At 40.7% G+C, this 22,479-nt stretch overlaps 1 protein-coding gene across 2 annotated transcripts in view; it reads left to right on the top strand.

The window, feature by feature from the left end:
* LOC114701075 (type-1A angiotensin II receptor) overlaps positions 1-3,526 on the top strand; it is a 52,207-nt gene extending 48,681 nt beyond the window's left edge. For both annotated transcript variants that reach the window (XM_028881019.2, XM_028881023.2), the window contains one exon: positions 1,543-3,526. In XM_028881019.2, coding sequence (XP_028736852.1) covers positions 1,587-2,666 — 1,080 coding nt within the window. In that variant the 5' untranslated portion in view covers positions 1,543-1,586 and the 3' untranslated portion in view covers positions 2,667-3,526. The remainder of the gene's footprint in view (positions 1-1,542) is intronic.
* Positions 3,527-22,479: the final 18,953 nt, after the last annotated feature.

Genomic DNA, 22,479 nt, shown 5'->3' with positions numbered 1-22,479 from the left:
TTTTATTATCCATATCTGTTTATTAAGCATATATTTTAAAGTGAGAATAGATCTTTCTATAATTATTTGTCCTATAAGTTTGTGTGGTATACCTATAATATGCTTTTTGTTGTAATATACAAAAAAAACCTGTCTCATTTTACTAGAGACATATGCTGGAGCATTGTCAGTCTTAATTTGTACAACTATTCCCATAATGGCCATAACTTCTAATAAATGCATAATTACAGAAGCAGCCTTGTCAGAACTTAAGGAAGTTGCCCATTGAAATTCTGAATATGTATCTATGGTATGGTGCACATACTTCAATTTTCAAACTCAACAAAATCAAACACATCCATTTTCCAAATTTCATTTCTTTAAGTACCCTTAGGGTTACTTCCTGCAGGTAGTGGAGTGTGTTTATACAAAGAACAAGTAGGACATTTCATTATAATTTCCTTGGCTTGTTGCCAAGTGACAGAAAAATCTTTCTTCAAACCTTTGCTATTAACATGGTGTTTCTTATGAAATTCTGAGGCTTTTAGCACATTTACTACCAATAAATGATCAATTTCATCATTACGTTGTACTAGAGGGCCTGGTAGACCTGTATAGAATCTGATATGTGTTGTATATGAGAGATACATATATTTCTGATTATTTATTGTAATTGAGTAAGCAACAAAGTTAATTCAGAATCATATGGAATAAGTTTAGTAGTTTCAATATGTAAAACAATTCTTTCTGTATATTGAGAGTCAGTAACTATATTAAGAGATTCTGAAAAATCTAATAATACCATGAGAATAGCATATAATTCTGACTTTTGAGGGAATCATAAGGGGTTTAAGGCACTTGACTCGTTTTTCCTGACTTAAAACCTGCCTTTCCTGATTTATTTACATCAGTATAGAATGTAGAGGCTCTAGAAACTCGTGTTTTTTTACAATGTGAAGAAGTATCCAATTAGTTCTTTTTATAAACTGAAGTCTCTTGCTTTGGGGTTATTTGTTGCTAATCTCTCCCAAGAAATTACTGCAAGCTCTTTGCCAATGTTAATTTTCTGCCCATAATTAGGCAAATTCAGCATTAGTAAAGGATACCACAATTTCTGCTGGGTCTAATCCTGTTAATTGTTGAAGTCTCAATTTTCCTTTCATAATCCATTCAGAAACTTTTCTATATAGGTCTTTAATTTTTCACTCTGTGTGGTAAAAATATCCATTTTGGTTAGTGTACATCCTATCAAGTTAACAATTTGTATTAAGAATCAAAGGGTTAATTATGGTTATGGTTATGAAGAAGAGGTTCGTCGTTCTATGACCTTCAAGCTTTCTGTCTAATTAGCCACTTAACACTACCTAAGCATACACTCTAGAAATTAAGTGGACTATCATAGACTTTATCAACTCATGACGTTTCTTCAGAAAATATGATCTAATATCTTTTCCAAAGAGTTAAGTTTTACAACTAGATTTGTGGTTGAGAATGAAAATTGCTTATTTACAACTGGAACTTAAACTTAACTTTTTATGTTCTTTGGATTTTTGTTTTCTCCAGGAGCATTTTGAATAGTGTCTGAGAAAGCAACTCAGAAAAGCAAAATGATCCTCAACTCTTCTACTGAAGATGGTATTAAAAGAATCCAAGATGACTGCCCCAAGGCTGGCAGGCACAATTACATATTTGTCATGATTCCTACTCTCTACAGCATCATCTTTGTGGTGGGAATATTTGGAAACAGCTTGGTGGTGATTGTCATTTACTTTTACATGAAGCTGAAGACGGTGGCCAGTGTTTTCCTTCTGAATCTTGCCCTGGCTGACTTATGCTTTTTGCTGACTTTGCCACTGTGGGCTGTCTATACCGCTATGGAATACCGCTGGCCCTTTGGCAATCACCTTTGTAAGATCGCATCAGCCAGTGTCAGCTTCAACCTCTATGCCAGCGTGTTCCTGCTCACCTGTCTCAGCATCGATCGCTACCTGGCCATTGTCCACCCAATGAAGTCTCGCCTCCGCCGCACAATGCTGGTGGCCAAAGTCACCTGCATCATCATCTGGCTTTTGGCTGGCTTGGCCAGTTTGCCGGCTGTTATCCACCGAAATGTGTATTTCATCGAGAACACCAATATCACAGTTTGTGCTTTTCATTATGAATCTCAGAACTCAACCCTCCCCATCGGGCTGGGCTTGACCAAGAACATTCTGGGCTTCCTGTTCCCCTTTCTGATCATTCTCACCAGCTATACTCTCATTTGGAAAGCCCTGAAGAAGGCTTATGAAATCCAGAAGAACAAGCCAAGAAATGACGACATCTTTAGGATAATTATGGCGATTGTGCTTTTCTTTTTCTTTTCCTGGGTTCCTCACCAAATATTCACTTTTCTGGATGTCCTGATTCAGCTGGGGGTCATCCGCGACTGTAAAATCTCTGACATCGTGGACACTGCCATGCCCATCACTATCTGCATAGCTTATTTTAACAACTGCCTGAACCCTCTGTTTTATGGCTTTCTGGGGAAAAAATTTAAGAAATATTTTCTCCAGCTCCTGAAATACATTCCCCCGAAGGCCAAGTCCCACTCAAGCCTGTCTACGAAAATGAGCACTCTTTCCTACCGCCCTTCGGATAACATGAGCTCATCGGCCAAAAAGCCTGCGTCCTGTTTCGAGGTGGAGTGACAGGTCCAGAGTCTGCTGGTGAATTAGTGTCCTGACAGAAGCCAGGGCAGCATCCAACAAGACAGCACACCACCAAAGGAACATTCACCCCTGCCTCAGGATCTAAGCAGAAGATGCATTGAGTGGACTGCAGATGTGTTCTAGAACTGTGAAAAAAAGAATTGACAAGCACCCAAGCAGAACCACTCCTTGCCACGTCTTGCATTAATAGATGATGGCTGTCCAAAGGAAGAGTCAGGAACTGGATAGATTTGTGGGTCTGGAAAACATTTGCTGGCAGAAATGCAGTCTCCTCCATCCCCTCTTGCTATGTTCCTTTTGATTTCCACATGAAGGTATGTAGAACATGTTAAATATTTAGACAAGTAACAAGAGGCAAGAGGTCAAGACTATTTGTTCTGCTCAATTTCCAAAAGGCAAAGAACCTTTTTTTGTCTCTTTGGTTATTAGTAATGGCAATCCACTTGTCCCTGTTACTACACATATTGTGCAAAGATTTGCTAAGCTGTAGTCATCAAGTTTCAGGACCCCTTTGTAAAATTCAGCTAGTGTCTTATAAATGTCCACTGCCTCCAAACAATGCCAGCTAGTGGTGTATTTATGTAGCAATGTTACCAAAGTCACACATCAAAGTCAAACTGCTTGTAGTAACCGTGACTTCCTAGGTACATCAGCTTTATTTCACATTTAAAAATTGTATACAGTTGGTGGTGAATAGACTATATATCATAAAATCTGCTTTGCTCTCTAAAAAAGTATATATTCTCTACATATATGTACACCTATATCTCTAAACTGTCATTTGATGAAAATCTGGCGATGTTGTTTACCTCAAAATAAAGTAATTTTATTGTAATGTATCTGATCTTCATTATTTAAAATAGAAACTCATCTATTTTTACAATGACATGGATGTAAGTACAAATGTATTTTTTATTTTGTTTGATCTGATTGATGGTTTAATATGGTAAATATAGGTTTTATATCCCACTATTAAAAAGATCAAGAAGGAACAGTTTGTTCTGCTGAGCAGTGTGGGACAGGTACACCATTTTAAATTTTTTGAAGTTTTTCATACAACAACAAAAAATTTTTATTGCTTATAACATTAAATTAATACATTGTTTTACTCATAAGTTTTTGAATAATCGGATGCCTCTAGTTATCTGCATGGTCATTGCAGGAAATTTAGAAGCTCTAGAAAGCACAAAATAATAGTCATATTTAGTTCTTCAATACAAAAAAGTTCATTTCATTATTTTATGCCTCATACATCTATGGTTTTACTCATCATATATACATACATATGTAAATTATGGCATTGGAGTCATAATGTATATGCAATTCTGCATACAGGTTTGTCCCTCAGTGTTATTGCGTAGTAATTAGTATCCCATTAACTATATTTCCTCAAACATTTTAATACTGTTACAAGATGCAAGCACACTTCATATAATCAGGGCGTTACCAAATTGGAACATTTACCATTTTTCTAAAAGAAAAAATTATTGGTATCAAAAATTACATTGCACTGGTTATTCAGGTACTTGAATCTGATGAACCCCTCACACTCCAAGAAGTAGTAGAACCAAGAATCAGTTGTAAATATTTTTCATATTTTTCCCAGTGTATGTGGCCAAACATTTTCCAGAAAACATAACACAATTTATATGCCAGCAGCTTTGTTTGGCTGTAGTTCATGACAGCCTCAGCAGAGAGTTTACTTACTATAAGAATCCAGGTACCTTATACAAGGGGAGAGAATACACTAGGCCAGAATGTTCCCACAGGGCAGCTAGCTCACTCTTTACCCTAGAAACATTCACTGTTTCTACCCCAGGCATGCTGGGCTGTCCATTCGGGTCCAATAAACTGTGCAAATGATTGGGTATTATTTAGATTAGTTGATGATAATAGATAATATAATAATAATTAGAGTAGCTGATAGATGCTCTGGGTAAGGAGGTCATTCAGAGACATATTGGTGGACAGGGCAGAACCTCTACCACAAATCATCTCAGTCATATTCTTGGAAATAAATGTGGTTACATGTGCTTCATATTAATCTTTTCCTTGTTTTATTTTAAATTTCATTAATACATTGCTGGCCACTTATTTCAATTTTCTTTTTTTTAAATTTTATTAAGAAATGTTTTATTTATTCTACATACCAACCACAGATTCCCCCTCATCCCTCCTCCCGCTCCCCACCAGCCTTCTTCCCCAGCCTACCCCCATCCCCTCCTCTGAAAAGGTAAGGCCTCCCATAGGGAGTCAGTAAAGTCTGGCACATTCAGCTGAGGCAAGCCCAAGCCCCTCCCCCTGCATCAAGGCTATGCAAGTGTCCCACCATAGGTAATGGGCTCCAAAAAGTCAATTCATGCACCAGGGATAGATCCTATTCCCACTGTCAGGGTCCCCTTAAACAGACCAAGCTACACAACTATCTTGCCCATGCAAAGGGCCCAGTCCAGTCCCATGCAGGCTCCACAGCTGTCGGTCCAAAGTTCCTGAGTTCCCACTGGCTTGGTTCAGTTTTATCTGTAAATTTCCCCATCATGGTCTTGATGCTCCTTGCTCACAGAATACCTCTTCCCTCTCTTTGACTGGAATTCTGGAGCTCGGCCTTGTGCTTGGCCGTGGCTCTCTACATCTTCTTCCATCAGTTACTGGATGAAGACTCTATGATGACAGTTAGGGCATTCACCAATCTCATCACCAGGGTAGCTTAAAGCTCTAGAACAAAAAGAAGCAAACTCACCCAGGAGGAATAGATGCCAGGAAATAATCAAATGGGGAGCTGAAATCAATAAAATAGAAACAAAAAGAACAATATAAAGAATCAATGAAACAAAGAGTTGGTTCTTTGAGAAAATCAACAAGATAGATAAGCCCTTATCCAAACTAACCAAAAGGCAAAGAGAGAACATCCAAATTAACAAAATCATAAATGAAAAGGGAGACATAACAACAGACAATGAGGAAATCCAGAGAATCATCAGGTCATACTTCAAAAACCTATACTCCACAAAATTGGAAAATCTAAAAGAAATGGACAATTTTCTGGATAGATACCACATACCAAAATTAAATCAAGACTATATGAACAATTTAAATAGACCTATAAGCCCTAAGGAAATCGAAACAGTCATTAAAAGTCTCCCAACCAAAAAAAAAAAAAAAAAAAAAAAAAAGCCCAGGTTCAGATGGTTTCAGCACAGAATTCAACCAGAATTTCAAAGAAGAGCTAATTCCAATACTTTTCAAACTGTTCCACACAATCGAAACAGAAGGAACACTGCCAAACTCTTTTCTTTTCAAAAGGATTGTGTGGTAGTTTGAATGAGATGTTCCCCATAAGTCTCAGACATTTGAATACTTGGTCCCCAGTTGGTGGCTGTCTGGGTGGGAGTGAGGTGGGGGTTGGGTGGAGGGATTAGGAGGTGTGGCCTTGCTGAAACAAGTATTGTCACTAGGGGTGGGCTTTAAGGTTTCAGAAGACTGGAGCCATTTCAAATAACTCTCTCTGCTTTCTATTTATGGATGGAGATGTGAGCTCTCTGCTGCTGCTCCAGAAAAATGTTTGCCTACCTCCTACCACGATCCTCACCAAGATAGTTATGGACTCTTATATCATAGGCCCCCAAGTAAACCCTTTCTTCTATAAAGTGTCTTGGTCATGGTGTTTTGTCATAGCAATAGAAGAGTAACTAATACAGATTTCCCTCAAACATTAAATTCTACTTGATCTCAAATGAGATACCATGATTTATCTTTTTCATGAACATATTTAAAGTAAGTGTACTACTTGTTTTTGGAATATCCTTTATTTTAAATAGGCAAAATCCAAAATATACCATAAAGATTCCAGGTGCTCCATGAAATGCAGGAGCTACATATACTAAGCCTTATTCCTCCATAAACAAATCTATTTTTTTGGTTATAATTTTATTTATTCATCAATTCAGTAAATGTTTTATGTATACTAAGTCTGGGTTGGGACTAGAGAGTTGTATAAGTCACAGCTTATAGTGCATAATGGGCCCTTCCATAGTTTGTAAGGTAGGCAGGTAAAAGGTAGCTGGATTGACAAACCATAGGTAAAGTTCAAGGTTTTAATGCAATGTATTTCAATTTCATAACTTTATACACCACTGTATTTTTCCTGCTAATACACACCCACCTAAGGATCAAGAGAAGAGAAAGCAGGTCCAGGTAGGTCAAAAGAGAAGTAAAAGAAAATGAGCCCAGGGAATTCCAGATATGTGTATGAAGGAGAAGCTCCTTGGAGGTAGAAAACAAAGTAAATCAGGAGAAAGACAGAGGAGGTGATAGGAGGTTGGAGACAGGCATGCACTGCTTCAGACCATGGTGCAGACCTCATAGGAGGACCACACACAGATGTCTGGGACCGTGAGGCCATGTTAGATTTAGGCCTAGACCAACAGGAGGAAGAGGAAGCCAAAATATTAGGGATCGATGCAAGCTATAAACAATGGTGTGGTCATGACACAGCTGTGCAGATTTTACAGATTATAGACTGCATAATAGGAAAACAGCCCTTTAATGCAGAAGGCACTAAGGAGATGAAAGAGTAAGTGCAAGGGGATTAAGGAAATGATAAGGGTGGTTAGGCTATTCCAGCCAATGACCAGAGAGTCGGATTTTCAAAATTGAGACTTTTTACTGAGTCAGGTCCAATATTCATTTGCTGGCAAGAGGTCTAGCCTAGTGGTAGAATGTTTGGTTAGCAGTCATAAGGCCCCTATTTCTTTCATGATCGCAAAAAACAAACAAAAAAACAAACAAAAGTCTCTGTAATTGTGTCTCCTTTTCCACTTTTATATATTTGTGCAGTAAACTTCTGTGGAATTATCTGTAGTGCCCTCTCCTCCTTGAATGGAAAATTTTCATGTCATCTGAGAACAGGACCACTTTAGAATGAGCCATTTTCCTACCTAACTCCATTTCTAGGCCACAAAAATGGGTGGAGGTGTGACATAGTCCATTAACAGTTTCATAAGGTAGAGCAGAACAAAGTCACCCTACTCAGGCTCATCCTTCTGGGACCTGAACATGCACCCAAGGAAGCCATAGACATTATTTAGTGTAACATCCATGCTTATAGAATAAATATGGCAAACTTTCTAGATAGTTTCTGGTGACCTGAATATATTAACAGGACTCAATATATCCACATAAACTATGTCTACATATGTAACATTAATTATGGTAGATCCTGAAACACTTTAGCCTGAGCAAGGCAATTGAATCAAGGTTTCCACACATGTGACTTATTTTCCTCATTGGCTTCCTTCCTGATAAATGCTCAGATGAGACATGACAATTATGAAAGTATCTTTTGAAAAAGATGAACAGCTCAAACCTGGCTCTACATCAGTTTCTTGCAAAAGTCTGAGTCTGACTCAGAATGTAGGTGCGTATCTAGGACTAGCTGTGCTTCTTTCAAAGTAATACTCTTAGTACTCTGGTCTACACATTTGGAAGAACTGAAGAACTCTGGAAATGAGATCATTTTTTGTAGCTAGAGTTTTTCTCTAGCCAAGACCCAGCAGTCCCATAGCCCACTTATAAAATAACATACAGACGCTTGTATTATTTAAACTGCTTGGCCATTAGCTCAGGCCTACCATTGTCTAGCTCTTACTCTTATACTCAGCCCATTTCTGTTAATCTATATGTCGCCACGTGTTCAGTGGCTTTACCTGCTGCCTTTACATGATGTTTCCTAGATGGCAGGCTGGCATCTCCTCTTCTCTGCCTACCTGTTCCCTCAATTCTCCCCTCTGCTAGTCCTGCCTATACTTCCTGCCTGGCTACTAGCCAATCAGTGTTTTATTTATCAGTCAATCATCCACAGCAATTTTTTATGTCTTATTTGCTTTGTGTGACTTACTTGTAGATAAGTTTTTATCTTTCAAAATAATTTACAAATTGTCAAGTGCAATAGATTGTACATTAGGAAAGCATAGAAATGTTTGCATTTGTGAGATACAACTTTGGACAATTTCTCCCGTTCACGGGAGTGATGTTAACAGAGTTGACAAGAGAGCTAAGGTCACACCGGAGTCCTGGATTCTATCTATCTCTGACTCCCACTGTGTCTTTATGGATGGCAAATGACACATCCAACATTCATTTTCTTTTTACTACACTTTTTACTTACTGTGTGACTATGTGTTTGCCACAGTGTGTATGTGGAGATCAGAGGATAACTTGTAAGTATCAGTTATCTTCTTCAGCCAAATAGATCCCTGGGTTTTGAACTCAGATCCTTAGGCAAACATCTTTATCCATTGCACTGTCTCACCAGCCCAACATCCAAGAGACTGGAACTCAAAGATCCGTGACTAAGATCTACAAGAGTGGTTGTGGTTGATAAGTGTTTCCTTTTCTAGTGTCTAGCACATCATCGATTGGCCCCCTAACAAGAGATCTAGCATCCAAGTTCCACAATTCCTTGGTTTACATACAAATGAAGGTGGACTAACATCTTTCCTATGTCACCCTGTGAAACAATGAGGGCCTAGCTATCCAAGAGTGTGTGTGTTAACAGGGAGGAAATGTAGAGGGACCTTTAAATACATGGGACTGAGAATCTGACAATACCTGCTCTTATAAATTATTGTAGCTGAAACCAGTCTTCTGACGTGGCATGGTAACAAAATATTGAGTATAATAAATTCAGTTTGAAGCCTGGGATCACAAGGAAGGAAATGAGCAGCCACACCACCTGATGGTCCAAACAGATGGCCTTCATAGTGCTGGGCCTACCAACTAGACCCGTAGCCTGTTGGTCCTCTTGGTCTCATAGAAATAGCAAACACAACATTCCTCCTGGCCCAAGTCCACTAGAAAATATCTTCATCAAACTAATTCATCCTGCTTGAGAAATCATATAGTGAGGTCAAGAAGTGAATTTCCAGGATCAGAAAGAGCGAGAATTAGTAACTTAGAATGAGCTTGTATAGCTTTAGCAAGATTTAATTATGTCATTCACATGCAAGACAATTTTCTATGAGCTGAAAAACCCTAAGATTTACCCTTCATCATTATGATAAGAAATTATTTATCTGTTAGAGTAAGATGTAAATTTAAATGATAAATGATGTTAATTTTGTGACTATTTAAAGCAGGCTTTTTATTGCAGTGACTTAGTTTCAAGAATTCTAATGGTAATGAGTCATATATGCCCCTGGGCATAGTTCTTGATTCTTTCCATGTCTATAAAGTTTCTTTCAAAAAAACTAAACAGGATGAGAAAATAGATTCTGAGCAAACCTACTTGTGAATTGGGTTAGAGCTCACAGAAATACTTTTCCAAGCCCAATGAAGTTTTGTTGTGTCATATGGGTGCATATAGTTACCAAATGACAATTTTCCATAAATAAACAAATGGGCTTTCAACCTCCAACCAGCAGATATAAAAGCAGTCTGTCGTTCGCCTGCACCAAGAGACTCTGCCAGGATTCATCGAAGAGGAGAGAGATACCTGGACAGATGTGCTGTGCCTTAGCCGGCACTGTGTGCAGGACACTGGAAGCTCCAGTGTGGACCCATTCTCACAGTGGCCTTCTCCCGGATGGACACTGCAGGGACACTTCCAAGCAGTGATGGCTTCACTCAAAGCAGTGTGTTTTTCTGGAGATTCACAGTCAGTTCTCCCAACAAGCAGCTGGTACTCTCCTTCACTTGGGTAGTAAGTGGATGATGGGAAAGAGACCTTGCTCCTGTGTTGCCTGCATAGCTACATCTTGAACTCCTAAAGACTCTATCTCCTGCATCCCATTAGATCACTCACTGAGTGTAGACTCTGGCTAGAGCTCTGCCCCTCCCCAACCTTAAGTAAATTGGTCCCTTCTCTTCTCCTGGCTCCAGAGGCATGCACATGTGATCTCAGTGTTGCCCAATCAGAACGAATTGCTGAATTTTGCCAGAAGAAGCTACCAAGGCAAAATATTGATTTTTTTCTCCCCATTACACAAAAATCTAAATGAACTTGAAGTGCTATTCCTTCCAAGGGAGATGTGGGAATTTCCAGGAACTTTTACAGAAAGAGTAAAACTATTGGCAACATAATGAAAGACTGGAAAAAATCTTCAGGACATCACTTGAGAATTTCCAGGATCTACTACCACCCTTTAGATTCCTAGTTGTTTTTTTATTTTTTTCTTCAGCCAGTTGAGGATGGAGAAAATTATACACTAAAACCCAACTCTCTGTGAAACCATAGTAACCATCATGAGGTTCTCACTGGAGTCTGGTGGAGGATGCTCAGTTCATATGCACTGCACTCAACTCTATGTGAAACCATAGTAACCATCATGAGGTTCTCACTGGAGTCTGGTGGAAGATGCTCAGTTCATATGCACCACATTCAACTCTATGTGAAACCATAGTAACCATCATGAGGTTCTCATAACCATCATGAAATTCTTCCTGGAGTCTGGTGGAGGATGCTCAGTTCATATGCACAGCACTCAACTCTATGTGAAACCATAGTAACCATCATGAAATTCTTCCTGGAGTCTGGTGGAGGATGCTCAGTTCATATGCACAGCACTCAACTCTATGTGAAACCATAGTAATCACCATGAGGTTCTCATTGGAGTCTGGTGGAGGATGCTCAGTTCATGTGCATTGCATTATCCAGTCACCATAACAGTTAGTCATGTCACTGCCTTTATTACCTAACGAGACACAGAGAAGCTTAGAGATCTGCCTAACCAATGCTACAGCGTTCCTTGTCGATGCTGGTCGTGGAGTGTGAACCTGTGAACACTCACTCTAGAATCTGCTCTATAGCTGCTTTTCCCCCATGCCCTACCTCTAAAGGGGCATCACACATTCTGAATCATGGAGATACTTTCTAAAAATAATTTCCCATGACTAATTCAAAACCAGCATAATACTTTGTTTTGTCTTAGGCCACATTTACTGAATTTCTTCTAGAATTTGTCCTGGAAAAGTGGGCTCACTAATGGGAAGGACTGGCTGATCTTACAGTAGACTTCTGGATTTTATGTTTATTTTCATTTGATTTGAGCTGAGCATGTATTTCATCCAACAAACAAGGAGGTCACAACTGTTAACTGTCTCAGTAACAAAATGTTCTGGTTCTTTTGGTAGCTGAGAATTTAGATAGTATTTACTAAATGAGATGAGAAAGGAAATTCTCAAATTAGCTTTTATGGCAAAGTTTTACCTTTTACAACCTAATAAAATGATGCTCTTTGGGAAATACTTAGGAGAGACTATATTATGTTCTGGAAAAGAATTCCTGTTGAGGCATACAGTTCAGATCTGACAATGGATTTAGATAAAAAATTAACCCAGAGTGAGAAAAGCCCAAACTGTTTATTTCAATTGTACATGGAAAACCAGGGGACAAAAAGATCCCAGATGTGAGTCCTGAGGTCAGTTCTAGTAGTGTCACTGAAAACAACCTAAAAAAAAAAAAAATGCTGTTCAGAACATGGGACCAGGAAGAGAGTGGCAACATGACAGACTTCCTTTTGACTTTGTCATTTGCTTCTGGAGTTACCACGGGCAGAAAAGGAGTGATTGCTCATGGAACATTTAAAAATGAAGCAGTTTAGCCTCAAGCTGGGGGGATGACAAACTTGGCAATCCCTACTGAGGAAGAATAAGGAAGGAGCCACAATTAAATTCTATGGATTAGCTGCAAAGCCGTGTGGTAAATAATGTGTGAGTGTCCCGATTTTTACAACTTATAATGTGTTTCTTCACCCTGGTTTTCCTGTTCTCCCATGCAATGTCTCAAATTGCATCACATGTGAACTTCAGCTACAAAAACCTATTTTATGGGAAAACTGTGCTGAGATTAATGGAGTTTCCCGAGTAAGTAAGCAAGTCTACCAAGTCAGTACCCAAGGCAGTGTGTTTTAAAGTCAATGAAGAATGTTAGAGACAACAGCAGATATAGTAGGTGGTGTGATAAAACCTCAAATTGTTAAACTCCTGCTTTCACGGAGAGAAAGGAACACAGGGTTCCTACCAAGCAGCTAATCCTCAGAGAAGACACTAAGTGCAGACATGAAATGTCAACATGAGATGATACTGGTGGCTGTGAGGGACGCACACACATTAGCCTCTGAAGTGATGCTGATAAAAACTTCTACTGAACGAATCCAAAAGCGTATTTTTTATTCTAAATATTTTCATAGAGGAATTGAGTAGTTTCCAATGAAGAACACACTAAAACGAGATAATGATTGGAAGTCAGAGAGTGAAACCACACAAAGACAGAATCGAAACCACTGATGGTGTTGTCTGAGAAAAACACTAGGCTCAGAACTGCTTGTACTTGGGTAAAAGGATGACATCCCTAAATCCCTGGCTCCTTTCCTCAACTCAAGAGTAGACTGCACCCCTACATGGAGCAATTTCCTTGACATTGAATTCCTAAGTGACTGCTTATGTGGGGTAATGGATGGTTTTATTTTATTTTTATTTTCGTGTTTCTCTTTCTCTCTCTCTCTCTCTCTCTCTCTCTCTCTCTCTCTCTCTCTCTCTCTCTCTCTCTCTCTCTCTCTCTCTGTGTGTGTGTGTGCTTGTGCATGCCTACATCTAGGCTGACATGTGTAGGTCAGAGGGCAGTTTGCAGAGTCAGTACTCTCCTTCCACCATGTGGGGTCAGGGTATCTTCCTTGGGCTGCAAGGGTCTTTATCCACTTAGTGTTTTCACTGGTCCAGTGGATAATTTAAAAGGAACATTTTCCATTTCACTGGCTTATTCAAATGTGGATCTTTTGCAATGTTCTCCTATAAAAGATAAGAACAAGGGCTAGATGTAGTGGCAAATACCTGTAGTTCTAGCACTCAGGAGGCAAGTTCTAGACCAGCTTGATCTACACAGTACGTCCCAGGGCAGCCAGGGCCGTAGAGCAAGATCTGCTCAAAATAAAGTTCCAAGAACATGACACTGATTTAACGAGCATTGATGATAGAGGGATAAGATATGACTCAGCCAATGGTGTACTTCTTAGACTAATGAGGGCATTCTGGTGTCAGTGGGAACTTCTGAGTCCACTGAAACCTTAGATGAAATCAGCTTACATTCCCAGAGAAAGTCTGCGTTCTCTAGAAATTTCTGCAGAATCCTAGAGAGTTTTGCATTTCTCTGCTCTCATGAAGTTCTAATCATTTGCCTTCCCTGCTTCCACTTGCCAATCATTTTACTATTCCAGACACACTTTAAGATACTTTATTCCAGGTGATACAGGCATGAAAACGTTTCTGTCTAAAGAGGGAAACACAGAGGTCACAGCACATTGACACTCTGTGTCATTAGGGTGACAACACAGATTCGAAAAGTTCTCTGGTCCCTCTGGGAATTTCTCTTCCATACATCACCCGAGGTCAAATTTCAGCCTCTTCTCACACATCCACTCCCCTCCCCCACTTTTTTTTCTACCATCTCTCTTGGGAGAGCAAAGCCCATATCTTGTTTCTCACAGGAAACAGTTTAGATATTTATCTCATTAGCTACTCATTCAATGTCAGACATGCCGTCCTTTGGATGGGAATTCATTGTTCCTAATCAGACTGTCAGAATCTATCCTTAGAGAAGTCGCAACTAGGGATTTCCACCCCAAACTAGGATGGAAACACTGTTTGCACCACCACTGGCAATCCAGTGGTTATTAAAAAGTAGATCCCAGTACTGATAAGCAGAAAAACTCCTTATGAAAGGAGCATCTAGCAATTCTCATGTCTTTCTACCAATCAGACATGTCACTTCATGAGGTCCTTCTTGCCTGAGACTACTCAATGCTTTCTATATATCCAAGGTCTTTTATTGTGTGTGAGCATCCACTCAAGGGCCTAGGCAATAGATGTTTAAGCTGAACTACTTTCTTACCCCCTCCACTTATATGAATTTATCAGTTCCCTTATATGCATCAATCATTGGGCTTATTTTTTACAAAGTGCTCACATTCCATAGTTATTTGCTAAATTTAAATAACATCATTTCATTCTAATATATTTACTAACTGCCTGCAAGGCAGTATGATCTAGAGATGTGCATACCATCTTACACTCAACTTGTCCAAACCCATCCTTGAAAACAGACAAGATACGAAAATGAGGCCTCCCCTCTCCCCAATGAAAAGTGTTTCAAGGACATTGCTGCTGCCATTGACAAACTCATACACTGGTTCTGTACAAACCATCTGCCTGTATGTATATGTATATATCTTTCTTTCTTTCTTTCTTTCTTTCTTTCTTTCTTTCTTTCTTTCTTTCTTTCCTTCCTTCCTTCCTTCCTTCCTTCCTTCCTTCCTTCCTTCCTTCTTTCTTTCTTTCTTTCTTTCTTTCTTTCTTTCTTTCTCTACACCAGCCTCTGGCCTCACTGCCATCATGGAGACTGAGGTGGAGAATGGATGGGAAGCCCAGAAAGAATTCCACCCCCACTGGCTGGCATGTTTGCAAAATAAAATCTATGTTCAGTTGCTGGGAAGCCAGAAAATAACAAATGAACTCTATCAAAATAAAACCATTTATTACTGAGAAGCAAAAGACAAGGAGAGAATGCTGGTGAGCAGAGCCCATTCCAGACACAACTGAGAAGTTGCTGGGGGTGTGTTCATGGTCAGTCATATATGCAGGACTGCCAGAGCTTCCTCCCTATAGCCCCTGGGCCTACATTACTGACTCTTCATCAACTAAAATTGTAGCCCTGGGCAAAGCTGTTGGTTTCCATGTAACTTACTTGTATGACTTTTTCCTTCCTGTTATCAAGTCATACCTCAGTTCTGTCAGGAAGGCTATAATAAAGCTTCCTGTGTCTGGGGACATGACTCACTAGGTAAGGGCACTTGCGGTCCAGGCATTAGGACCTGCCTGTGGATCCCTCAAACCCACATAAAAGCTAGCTGTAGCAATATGCACCTGTGACTCCAGCTCTAGGGAGCAGAGACGGAAGGATTGCAGAGGCCTGGTAGCCTGTCAGCCTAGCAAAGCACCAACAAACACACACACAACAGCCTGATGAGCTCCTAGCTTAATAGGAGGCCCCGTCTCCAAGGAATGAAATGGAGGACAATAGAGCAGCATGCCCAATGTCCTTTTCTGGCATATATACACAAGTACACAAGCATGCCCACCCATGTGTGCCCACATGCATAAAACACTTTCCTCTCCTCTCCTCTCCTCTCCTCTCCTCTCCTCTCCTCTCCTCTCCTCTCCTCTCCTCTCCTCTCCTCTCCTCTCCTCTCCTCTCCCTCTCCCTCTCCCTCTCCCTCTCCCTCTCCCTCCTCTTCTCTTCTCTTCTCTTCTCTTCTCTTCTCTTCTCTTCTCTTCTCTTCTCTTTTCCTCTCTCTGTCTCCCTTCCTACACACACACACACACACACACACACACACACACACACACAGAGAGAGAGAGAGAGAGAGAGAGAGAGAGAGAGAGAGAGAGAGAGTTTCCTGTTATAATATTCAGGAAAGGAAACATTCTTGGAGCTCCCCTGTTTTACAGATTTCATGGCGGGATCTGTGATTCAACACAGGACAAAGCTGTACAAGGAATGAAATGTTAGAAGTGCAATCCCAGAGGGAATGCAGCTTTGGAACAGAGGTTTCCAGGGTTCTTCAAATCACACCAAATGTCAGCCCTAAGATCCGGAAAAGGAAATGAGAAGGAAAGAAGGATCAGGCCCTGGGGATCTGGAAAAGGGGAGAAAGGGAAGGCTGGTTTTCAGGGGATTAGAGAGCAGAAGGCTGGAATTTCATTTTATGTGTAAACTGCAGAAGAAAAAAAAGTGCCCATGGCAATCAGGAGCAGCTTGCTCTCTTTAGTTCTTCCTAATGAGAGCTTTCACAGGTTCACACCTCAGCTGAACAGACACCATACAGCCAAGCACAGTGGCAAGAGTTTAGCCCTGTTTTAGAGCCCTGTCTCTCCCCACCCCCACCCCAATTGCTGGAGATTGTTCCCGGAAACTTCACAGGTTTAGATCACTTCTCCTGGATCCACGGTAGGGGTAGGCTGCAATTCCTAACACTGTGAGCCGGTGTCAGATCCTAAGAGTCTGCATGTCTTAACAAGCTCCCAGAGAATCCTTTTGACCCTCCAGGGTAGACCACACTCTGGGTAGTGAGGATCAGCCGAAGCGGGAGACTCAAATCTCCCAGTTATCTGCATAGAAGGTGCTGATCTCTCACTTCTCATACTCACATTTCCTCATGGGAGAGTTGTACTCAAATACAACTTGGGGAGCTTCCTCTCGAAAGATGTTTGTTGCTTTTGGCACAGTCACTATTTTAAAAATATTATTTAAGCTGTTTGAGAATAATAACAGAAATTCAAAGCACTGAAAGCATCTGGAGCAGGAGGCAGTTCCAAACCACAAAGCAAGATTCTTGCGGCGATGTTAGCATTGACTTGGGGACTTCTGTGAGACTGAGTCATCCTGCATTCCTGAAGGGCCCACGGCTCTGCCCATGCCACTGAAGTTGGCACTACTTTAAGGAATGAGTTCCAGTTTCTTCATTACTAAAAAGAGCGCACTCAGCGTCAATTCTAAGATTCCATAGTTTTAGCCATGCGCAAACCTGGACAGACCATGTGGAAGGATGGATGGAGCACCATTGTTCTTTCTTGGGTCTGTCTTCCCTGAAGGGCACATCTATGTGCAGCAAGCAAGCAAACAAGCAGAAACAGTGACTCCCCTGGTCACTGAATGTCCAGCAGTGTGCTTCTCGGTCCAAACCATCACAAACACAATTGTGTAAGTGCCCTAAACTCGACTCACTTCATAGCTATTCAGGAAACTACATGATCATTAAATGTATTGAATCACTGATAAATACAGACAGCTGAGGTCTAACTATTCTTTTTAAATATGTGGAAGTAAAAGATTTTATTCATTTTTACCTTTTTCTTTTTCGAGACAGGGTTTCTCTGTATAACCTCAGCTGTCCTAGAACTCGTTTTGTAGACTAGGCTGGCCTTAATTCAGAGATCGACCTGCCTCTGCATTCTGAGTGCTGGGATTAAAGGACTGTGCCACCGTGTTGGGTTCAAAACTATTTTATTGAATATTCATACGTGCATATAATATGTTTGGATCAAATCCACCCCCATTTCTCCCTCTTTTATCCCACTCTCTCCAGTTTCCCTTCCAACTTCTTGTGTTATCTTTCTATTGCTTTCCAGCTCAGTAAAGAGAGGGAGGGACAGAGAAAGAGGATGCTGGAGCTTGATGGCTACCAGCCTAGTGCTAGGTACAGTGAGAGACCATGTCACGCAAGAATAAGGTGGTGAACAAGATTTCAACACCCAAGTCTTCCTCTGGCCTCCCTACTTGCACACACACACACACACACACACACACACACTCACAAAAATACAAGAAATGAAATAAAATACTGGTATCTTTCTCATCATCACTTTGGTTACACTTCTGTCATTAAAATTTAACCCTACATTTTTTTTTAATTTTTTAAAATCTAGAATTTGTAGCCATCCTAAGAATTGAGGAATAATTTGAGCGAACAGCACATTAGTGTTATCTGTTAACAGGCTAATCTGTAAAAAAGCCATAAATTGCAAATGTTCACAGCAGTGTAGAAACTTTCACTGGTGCTTCAGCACATTCTGCCTTGTCTGGAGCAGATTTCACGACACAGCTCACACAGGACACAGCAGCCGCCGTCATACACAGGTGGTTAGCCTTCAGGAGACATTGCCATTTCTGACAGTTCCAAAGCTGTTTCTGTCCGTTTTAAAGAAGAAACATCAAATCTTTCTGGGACCAGTGATACTGAAAGTCAGGATGGGCCCTGCAATTAGCCAGTACCAACCACAGCCTCCAACCAGGAATGGAAGTGTCATGCAATAATTTACAATCTAACCGACCCTGGTGACCAAAACTGGCTCCCAGTGAACTAGCCAGAGACTAGAGGGTAGCCTTTCCATTGTGTAGTGTAAAGGAAGAAATGTAACCCAGAAATGGCACAACTCATCCAGGAAAGAACATCTTTAAGATGAAAACCTAGAAAAACATTTGTACTTGTAATAGCAAATATGTCAAGGAGCAAATATCTCTTTTTGGAACTAAGCTATTTTAATGGGTTTATAAAAGATAGAATTTTAGAGGATCATAGAATAATATGTTTCAGTGTATGTATGTATTACATAATGTTCATTTCAGGAAAAAATGTATGTATTTGTTCATTTTTCCATTTCTTGATGGTAAAAAAGCCTTTTGAACCATGCAGAGCCTTGTTGTTCCACAGGGTCACCCCACTCTGCTATACAGTAGCACACTACTGTCCCCATGTGCATATAACCAGGTACCCATTCATCAAGGTAAGGGACCATTGCAAGAGCACTCCAATGCAGGCAGGTACCCGTTCATCAAGGTAAGGGGCTATCACTAAAGAGCGCCAATGTTACAGTTATTGAAGTAAATAATCAAAATATATTTGTCAGAGTGCCCAGGAGAAGTTGTGTTTATACTGAATTCAAGATAACTTAATAAGTAGTAACCCCTAAACAGGTTCCTAACAATACAGGTTGTGGGAATAACTTACCACATCCTGATACACACACACACACACAAATGCAGGATAATGAATGAGTGTGTCACCAACAGGAGACTGAGGTAGTTCTTTTTCTCTGGCAAACATATTTCTAGGAGAAGATTCACCAGCGTGGAAAGCTCAAGAAAACTGAGAAATAAATTCTCTGCTTTCTATAAATGTACCATTATTCTAGCTCTGGCTTAAACAAAAGCTGCTAACAGAAAGCTAATAGTCATAAAAAAACATGCTGAGAAGCATAGGCTTGTCTACTCAGGCTTACCTTTCTGTGATTCTGTGGCTGAGCTTCCTGGAGTACATTCCTGAAAATTCTAATGTACTTTCTGTGAGCCTCATAATGTCCACCCACAGGTTAGAAGGGGAGAATCACTGCCCTCAAGTTTCCCTCTGACCTCCACAACACACATAGGTTAACAAAACAAACACATCACGATAAGAAAAAGCGAACAGAAGCAAAAGAGCCCGAGAAATTCACAAGAAATAGATATAGACTCAGAGACCCATTCGTTCACACACTCAGGAATCCCATAAAAAACCCCACAAAACTGAGCGTCACACTATATATGCAAAGGAATTGGAAAAAAAGGGGGGGAGAGGGAGAGAGAGAGAGAGAGAGAGAAAGAGAGGGAGGGAGGGGAGGAGGGAGGGAGAGAGAGAGGGAGGGAGAGAGAGGTCTGAGACAACATTATGGGACAAAAACCAAACCAAACAAACACAAACTGTCTCCAAATTATGTCCTTGAGTTAATTTTCTGTTGGCCGTCTACTGCTGGGCGTGCAGCCTACCCTTAGGAGTAGTTTGTTTTCCCAGTGAGACTTCTTTGGAGGAAAATAAATTTTCATTAGCAAGTGGTTATCAGTTGGAGACTGCTTCTGGATTAGGGTTAGGGGCATGTGTCCACTTTTCCATTCAGCTCTAGGGCCCCATCTGGTGCAGCCCCCTGCAGGCCTTGTGAGAGCTATCTCAGTCTCTGTAAGTTCCTGTGTGCGCTGGTTCTGCTGTGGTTAGAACATGCTGTTTTCTTACTGCCCTCCACCCCCTCTGGCTCTACCCTCTTTCTGCGCCCCCCCCCACGCCCGCTTCAGTAGGATTCTCTGAGCGATGAGGATGATTTAATGGAGACATCCTGTTTGGGGTGAATGTTCCAAGACCTCCCTGTCTGTGGATCTCTGGATTTGTTCCCATCTGCTACAGGAGGGCATCTCTGATGATGGCTGAATAAGGCATGGATGTATAGCAGAATGTCATTAGGAGTCTTTTTGTTTTCCCCTAGGTACATGGGCTATCTAGTCTCAGGTTCTTGGTCATCCAAGCAGTGTCCAGTATGGGTTCTATCTCATGGAGTGGGCCTTAAGTCAAATCGGATATTGGTTGGTTACTTACACAAGCTTTATACCACCATTGCTCTGGCATATCCTGCAGGCGGTACACCACTGTAGATCAAAGGATTTAGGGCTGGGCTGGTGTTTACATTTCTCTTTTGGTAGCATGCAGAATGCTTTTCTATAACAAAGATGCTAGAATGTAGGAGTAAAGGATCTATGTAGCACCAGCTCCACCATTCCATGTTCAATGCAGTGTGTAGGTGTCATCTTCAGCAACAGGGATTTCAGTGAGTTTATGGAGAGCAACCTACAGTCTAAGCAATAGCCTGGGTTGTTTGAAGTTTAACATGGGACCCTCTGGCTGACAACTCAATTAGATGTAACCCAATCTCAGTATTGGAAGCTTCATTTGATGACAAGAAATGGCCAGTTGGAGGTCTGTCTCTCCCATTTTTTTTTCATCAATTTTATTTAGCTCGCCCTCATATATGTATATATTTGACAAAGCTTCTACTATATTGTTTCCGTACTACTCCTCATATGCCCCTTAATTTTAGCTATCTCTTCCCCTATTCCCTTCCTCATCTCCTCTTCCCTCCCTTTCCCTGCTTGGTCCTCCCATTACAGTCCCCTGCCCCAAGTCCATCCATAACTATCTATTCTATTTCCTTTTCTTAGGAAGATCTATCTGCGGCCAACCCCCAGTCCCTTACTCTTACTAAACCTGACCTCTGTGGTTCTATGGATTGTAACTTGGTTACCTTTGACTTACAGCTGATATCCACATATAAGAGAATACATACCACATTTGTCTTTCTGGGTCTGGTTACCTCACTCAGGATGATTTTTTTTCTAGTTCCATCCATTTCCCTGTGCATTTAATGATTTCATTTTTTTAAAAGCAGCTGAGTAATATACCATTCTATAAATGCACCACATTTTGTTTATCCATTCTTTGGTTGTGGGAAATCTAGGTTGTTTCGAATGAATAGAGCAGAAATGAATATGGTTTAGCAAATGTCTCTGTAGTAGGAGGAAATGTCCCATGAGTTTGTAAACTTTCTGTTATTTCTGTTGTTGATTTGCAGCTTTAATATGTGGTGATCTTATAGGATGCAGGGAGTTATTTCAATTTTCGTGTATCTGTTGAGACTTGCCTTGTGTCTGAGTGTATGAGGTTTTGGATAAAGTTCCCTGAGCTGCTGAATAAAAGGTATATTCTTTTGTGTTTGGGTGAAACATTCTGTAAATATCTGCTAGGTCCATTTGACTTATGACATCATCTACCCCCCCACCTGTCTTCACCCTCCCCCTCCCCCATTTCTTTTTAAGTATTTATCTGGATGACCTGTCTATTGGCAAGAGTGGTGTGGTAGTTTGAAAGAAAATGGCACCCATAGAGAGTGGCACTATTAGGAGGTGCGGCTTTGCTGGAGTAGGTGTGGCCTTGTTGGAGGAAGTGTGTCACTGTGGAGGTGGGCTTTGATGTGTCCTATGCTCAAGCTATGCCAAGTGTGGAAAACAGTTCACTTCCTGTTGCCTACAGATCAAGATGTAGAACTCTCGGCTCCTTCTCTGCCACCATGAAGATAATGGACTAAACCTCTGAAACTGTAAGCCACTCAGAATTACATATTTTTCTTTATAAGAGTTGCTGTAGTCATGGTGTCTCTTCACAGCAATAGAAAACTCAACTAGCACAAGTAGGGTATTAAAGTCACCACTATCAGTGTGTGGGGGTCATATGTGTCTTAAGGTGTAGTAGTATTTCTTTTATGAACTTGGGTGCTTTTGTGTTTGGTACATAGATGTTAAGAATTACAATGTTGAGCTGGGCGGTGGTGGCACACGCCTTTAATTCCAGCACATGGAAGGCAGAGGCAGGCAGATGTTAGTGAG

This window comes from Peromyscus leucopus, chromosome 5, assembly GCF_004664715.2.
Source record: "Peromyscus leucopus breed LL Stock chromosome 5, UCI_PerLeu_2.1, whole genome shotgun sequence".
Lineage (NCBI taxonomy): Eukaryota > Metazoa > Chordata > Mammalia > Rodentia > Cricetidae > Peromyscus > Peromyscus leucopus.
Note: the sequence above shows the minus strand (reverse complement) of the source record. Positions and strands in the feature narration are given on the sequence as shown.